The 5,897-nt window shown below is 44.2% G+C and overlaps 1 protein-coding gene across 2 annotated transcripts; it reads left to right on the top strand.

Annotated features, from left to right (window-relative positions):
• The first annotated feature begins 2,690 nt into the window (after nt 1-2,690).
• LOC122561937 (transmembrane protein 100-like) lies at nt 2,691-4,999 on the top strand. Of its 2 annotated transcripts, none has more exons than XM_043714253.1 (2): nt 2,691-2,902; nt 3,265-4,999. In XM_043714253.1, the coding sequence occupies exon 2, from the start codon at nt 3,412-3,414 to the stop codon at nt 3,799-3,801; it is 390 nt and encodes a 129-aa protein (XP_043570188.1). In that variant the 5' UTR covers nt 2,691-2,902; nt 3,265-3,411; the 3' UTR covers nt 3,802-4,999. The 2 variants fall into 2 exon arrangements, with proteins under 2 accessions (XP_043570188.1, XP_043570189.1); XM_043714254.1 differs by lacking the exon at nt 2,691-2,902 and adding an exon at nt 3,086-3,135.
• Nucleotides 5,000-5,897: the final 898 nt, after the last annotated feature.

Below are 5,897 nucleotides of genomic sequence, written 5' to 3'. Positions count from 1 at the left end.
ATACCCATCCAAATGCCTCTTAAATGTTGCAATTGTACCAGCCTCCACCACATCCTCTGGCAGTTCATTCCATACATGTACCATCCTCTGAGTGAAAAAGTTGCCCCTTAGGTCTCTTTTATATCTTTCCCCCCTCCCCCTAAACCTATGCCCTCTATGCCCTGGGCTCCCTGATCCCAGGGAAAAGACTTTGTCTATTTATCCTATCCATGCCCCTCATAATTTTGTAAACCTCTATAAGGTCACCCCTCAGCCTCCGGCGCTCCAGGGAAAACAGCCCCAGACTGTTCAGCCTCTCCCTATAGCTCAAATCCTCCAATCCTGGCAACATTCTTGTAAATCTTCATTTTAACTCTTTCTCCTCTCACATTATAAATATGCCCCCTGGCTCTGAGTACTCCCATCCTAGGGAAAAGACCTGTGTTGGTCATTATATCTATGCCCTTCATGATTTTATTAACCTTGATAAGGTCACCCCTCAATCTCCTACACTCCAGTGAAAGAAGTCCCAACATATCTAGCCTATTTATATAAATCAAGCCCTCCATTCCCGGCAACATCCTGATAAATCTTTTCTGAACCCTCTCTAATTTAATAATATTCTTCCCACAGCAAGACAACCAGACTGCACACAGTACTCCAGAAGAGACTTCACCAACATCATGTCCAACCTCAACATATGTCCCGACTCCTATGGAGCAATGAAAGCAAGCAAGGTAAATGCCTTCTTAATCACCCAGTCTACCTGTGATACAAATTTCAAACAATTATGTACCTAAATCCCTAGGTGTCTCTGTTCTATAACACTACCCATGGCCCTACCATTAATTGTGTAAGTCCTGTCTTTGTTTGTTTCACCAAAATGCAATATCTCACATCTATCCAAATTAAACTCCATCTGCCACGCCTCAGCCCATTGACCAACTGATAAAGTCTCTTTATCATGTTAGATAACCTTCTTCGCTGTCCACTATACTAATTGCTAATCATATGACAAGCTTTTCATTCCCGGGATCATTCTTGTAAACGTCCTCCAGATACCTTCCAAAGCCAGCACATCCTTCCTTGGATTTGGGGCCAGAAGCTGCTCACAGTATTCCAAGTGTAGTCTGACCATACAGTCTCATTAGAGGTACAGACTATTTTCTAAATGGAGAAAGGCTTTAGAAATCTGAAGCACAAAAGGGGTGTACCCTTGCTCATGTTTTCCAGCCCTCTCAAAATGACTGCTAACCTTATAAAAATCCTGAACTAGGACTGCTACGTCCTTTTGTGCTTCAGATTTCTAAAGCCTTTCTCCATTTAGAAAATAGTCTGTACCTCTAATTTTCCTACCAAAGTGCATAACTTCATACCTTTCTACACTGTATTCCATTTGCCACTTCTTTATCCATTCTTCTAGTGTGTCCAAGGCCTTCTGCAGCTTCCCTACTTCTTCAACACTACCCACTCCTCCAATCTATCTTTGTGTCATTAGCAACAATGCCCTCGGTTCCTTCATCCAGATTATTAATGTATAACATTAAGGGCAGGACTTACAGTTGTGGTCCCAACACTGACCCCAACGGAACTCCATTATTCACTGGCTGCCATCCTGAAAAAGACCCCTTTATACCCATTCATTGCTCTCTGCCACTCTGCCAATCCTCTCTCCATACCAGTACAATGCCCCATGCCTCCATTGTGGCACTCTGTTAAAAGCCTACTGGAAATCCAAATAGACAACATCCACCATCTCTCCTTTGTCGAGTTTACATATTACTTCCTAAAATATTCTAACACATCTGTCAGGCCTGACGTCCCGTTGCTGACGCGGTGCTGAGTCAACCCTATATTACCATGCATTTCCAAGTACTCCGCAATCTCATCCTCAGTAATGGTCTCTAAAATCTTACCAACAACTGAGGCCAGGCTGACTGGCCTATGAATTATGACTGAGGGAGACTGAGTGCTGGATGGAAATGAAATAAAAGCAGAAAATTATGGAAATAACCTACTGGTCAGACAGCAACTATAGTCAGAAATAAAGTTAATATTACAGTTTTTGAGTTCACAAATGGAAAAAAGTTCGAATGTAGCCGGATCTAAGTGAGTACAGGGGCAGGGTAAGGAGGGGAGGAAAGAAAAAATGAAGCGATTTGTGATTGGCTGGAAGCTAAAAAAAATGACAAAAAGGATTATGGTGCAAGGCAAAAAGAGACAGTGATGGGGCAAATAAAAATTCATTATCTAGGGGAGGTGTAAGTGAGAAACAACTAAAATGTTAGTGAAATGTATTAACACCTCCCCCCACCCCACCCCAGCCTATCCCTCTCATATACAGATTCTCTCTTCCTACCTCCAGTATGTCTAAGGACAGATTTCGTGGAAAGAAATGTAGATGAAAAGAATATTTGAAGGCAACTCTTTCACAGGCAATAACACAAACCCTTTCAACAGGAGATGTGTTGCAGACACGTATTGCTACATTACAATCTAATAGATTATTCACATCACACATACCTGTTGAGATGCTTCTTTTTGACGTTGCTGGGATATTTTTGTTTCTATAATATATCATATTTTCATTAACTAACACTAACGGTGAGATAAGGATAGGCTAATGTGTGCCAAGACGTGATACCAGGACTGAGATCAGTGCAAGCACACACACACGCTCACACAGAGAGGTGGGGGGGGGGGGGGGGGATGAATCCGATCTGTCGGCAAGCTCCTCCGGGAAGGATTGCTTCCCTGTCACTCTGCTGTAATCAAGCACAGGACAGGCTGAGACACAGGGCACCGGAGCCACAGAGAGCGGCACCACGACAGCGCCTGCTCTGCTCTCCTCCGTCCTTGTCCTGAGAGGGGTTTTAGCGCCTGGCCGCTGTGTGGGAGCAGGGACCGAGCTCATTTCTGCCAGGTATTCTGACTTGCAGTGGGTGAAACTGACTGACTTTCAAAAAGAATTTTTATTTGACGAGAAACATTTGACATGAGCAGACAAGTCGAACTCATTGGATAACTGTTTAAAAGCCGGTCCCGGTACATTTGCCGAATTACTTTCCGCCCCACTGTTTCCTTCTCTCAAACTGTTTTCAAACTAATTGTGAATAGCCTTCATGCTACAGTTACGGTGTTTAAACGTTCAACATTGTAGGTATTTGCGCCGTTGACGAGTATTCCCACTACCTTTCCATGTTATGCTGTATCCCAGGTGTCATTGTGCTTGTTTCCCCCAGCATTTCATTCAATATTCACTGTTTTTTCTGTGTGTGTGATCAGGTACTCACGGGCTCTCCCCTTGCCCATCTCTCTGATTGTTCTTACATCCTGGGATGCGCTGGCTGGATGTGATGGAGGAGTGAAAGGAAAGAGATTTATTCGGGAAAGACAAAGCGAAGAGAAGAGCGAGGTTCTGGGGAGTGCGGGATGATAGAGGAGCCGCTGAAGGAGATGCCAGCACTGGCCACTCTCCCAGAGAAGGGCTCCGGGGACTGCCCGGTTCCAGCAGCCGCTCAGTCCCTGAGCAGCCAGAGCCAGCTGGCGGCAGCTACCGGCGGAGCTGAGCTCTCCTGCTCCCGGTGTACTGTACCCTTTGGCCTGGTCACTCTGATCGCTGGCATGGTGGTCACTGCTGTCGCCTACAGCTTCAACTCGCACGGCTCCATTATCTCCGGCTTCGGGCTGGCGCTGCTGACTTTGGGGGTTCTCCTGGTGATCTCCAGTGCGGTGTGCTGGAAAGTGAGACAGTGCCGAAAGCGGGCTAATAGGAGAGAGAGCCAGACTGCACTGATGGCGAACACAGGATTGTTGGTCTAAGATACATTTTAGACCATACCATGGAGACCAAACTAGTTGGCCTGGGACCTCAAGCCTGTGCATCCAAACCTTGGAGATTTACAACAACAATGACTGCGTGGATTTGTCCTGCAGCTTTGATTGGAGCTGCTTTACAATATCACTTCAAACCTTAGCAATTCATCGACAGCAAACCTTCAATAACAGGAGACCAATGATCTTTCTTAACTTTCTCTGGAGCCTTTGGTTTGACCTGTTCAAGTCAACTTGTAGCAGGACGAGTGATTGAAAGACAGAAACAACTAAATGTGGGGATCGAAATGCGTGATTCTCAGCATGTCCACGATAGCAAATTGAAGACTGCACTAACTGTGGTATTAAAAATGATTTTATTGCTAATTTATTGCCAGCTCTAAGCCAAACCCTGTCAACAGCTTTTCGGGTTGTTCCTAGTCAAGAAACGTTTAAACAAGGAAAAGCTTCTTTTCTCTCCAGGGATGCTGCCTGCCCCGCTGGGATCTCCAGCATGTCTTGATCTCAGTGCTCTTCTACCTTTAGTTTGCATGCAGCCTGCTCCTTCTCCAGTTGTCCTTCCCAGCTGGATTCATTCCTTCTACGAGCAATGTTCTTTCCTATTCTCCTTTGCCAGTCTTGCTATTGTCCCATTCTGGTCCGTCTCATTCTAAAAACCCACTGAATGAATTTCTGTTGGTAATGTTTGTACCACAATTTAATTTATAAACTATAACTGATATTAGGAATGAGGAAAAATGTAACATCTGCATATTCTCACCCAAAGCCTCTTCATCTAATCTGAAGCATATTGGTATTTGACCATTTTATTTCAATGTTTGGAGCATTGATGGCAATAAGAATGGTTTTTATGATGACACAGGAAAAAAAATCCATTAAAATTATTCACTCCAAAGTAATCAAGGAATCATTGGGAATATGAAGGCTTTTAACTTGTCAATTTAACTGATTTCCTGCACTTTTCCATCTCTTCCTTGCTCATCCTCTGCCTTCCCAACTTTTGCTCTTATCCCTATTCTTCAGCCTTTCTGTCACCTCACCATCTCCATCAATCATCTCCCCTTCTCTCCTCCTATCCCCTTCTCCAAACTTTTCATTGTCTAGCGACTTGACTTGATTTTGAGGATGCTGAAAATGTGTTGCTGGAAAAGTGCAGCAGGTCAGGAATCCTGAAGAAGGGCTTATGTCCGAAACGTCGATTCTCCTGCTCCTTGGATGCTGCCTGACCTGCTGCGCTTTTCTAGCAACACGTTTTCAGCTCTGATCTCCAGCATCTGCAGTCCTCACTTTCTCCTCGTTGATTTTGAGGATATCATGATCAGCTTTAGATGGCAAATATAAACTTAACATAAATGTGAATCCATGTCTTTCTGATATTCACAGTGTGTCTAGCTTGGCACTTTGATGTTTCCCTATGGCTTTCATTTGAACGGTACATGATCTCATTAAATAAAATGCCTGTTTCACTGCCATCAGTACTGGCCTCTGAATTGATTTCCAAGATAAATAATTCTGTTTGTTTTGGGATAATGATAAAGGAATTGAGCCGAGCATTCCAAACCAAATTAGTACACAGCAGATGAGATAGAGAACAGATATATGGGAATACTAAATAACTGAAGGAAAGTAAAAGACATATCCAAGAAAAAACAGGACCGATAGATAAGAATTCAGGACAGTTTTAAGAGAAGAAAAGGCCTAAAGTAGAATACATGAAACTACAAGGCAGATACAGAAAGGTACAGCACAGATAAGGAAGATTACATGACAGCTACTGTAATCTGTATGAAAGCGAAACATTGATACTTTTTTTGTAATCTCCAATCCCATTTCCTTACCTCTCCACAATCTGCACACCCACTCCTCCACCTCCGCTCAATCTCCACAACGCCTCAACACCCGCTCAAATTCCACACCCACTCCACTACTTCTCCCCAATCTCCACACCGACTCCTCTACCTCCCCCCAAACTCCACACCCACTCCTCTACCTCGCCCCAATCTCCACACCCACTCCGCTACCTCTCCCCAATCTCCACACCCACTCCGCTACCTCTCCCAATTTCAACACCCATTTCTACCTCC

The sequence above is a fragment of the Chiloscyllium plagiosum genome, chromosome 24 (genome assembly GCF_004010195.1).
Source record: "Chiloscyllium plagiosum isolate BGI_BamShark_2017 chromosome 24, ASM401019v2, whole genome shotgun sequence".
Classification (NCBI taxonomy): domain Eukaryota; kingdom Metazoa; phylum Chordata; class Chondrichthyes; order Orectolobiformes; family Hemiscylliidae; genus Chiloscyllium; species Chiloscyllium plagiosum.
This window is presented reverse-complemented; position numbering and strand designations above follow the sequence as displayed.

Excerpts from the sequence above, each read along its gene's own strand:
- LOC122561937 (XM_043714253.1), top strand. The coding sequence starts at position 3,412 with ATGATAGAGGAGCCGCTGAAGGAGATGCCAGCACTGGCCACTCTCCCA.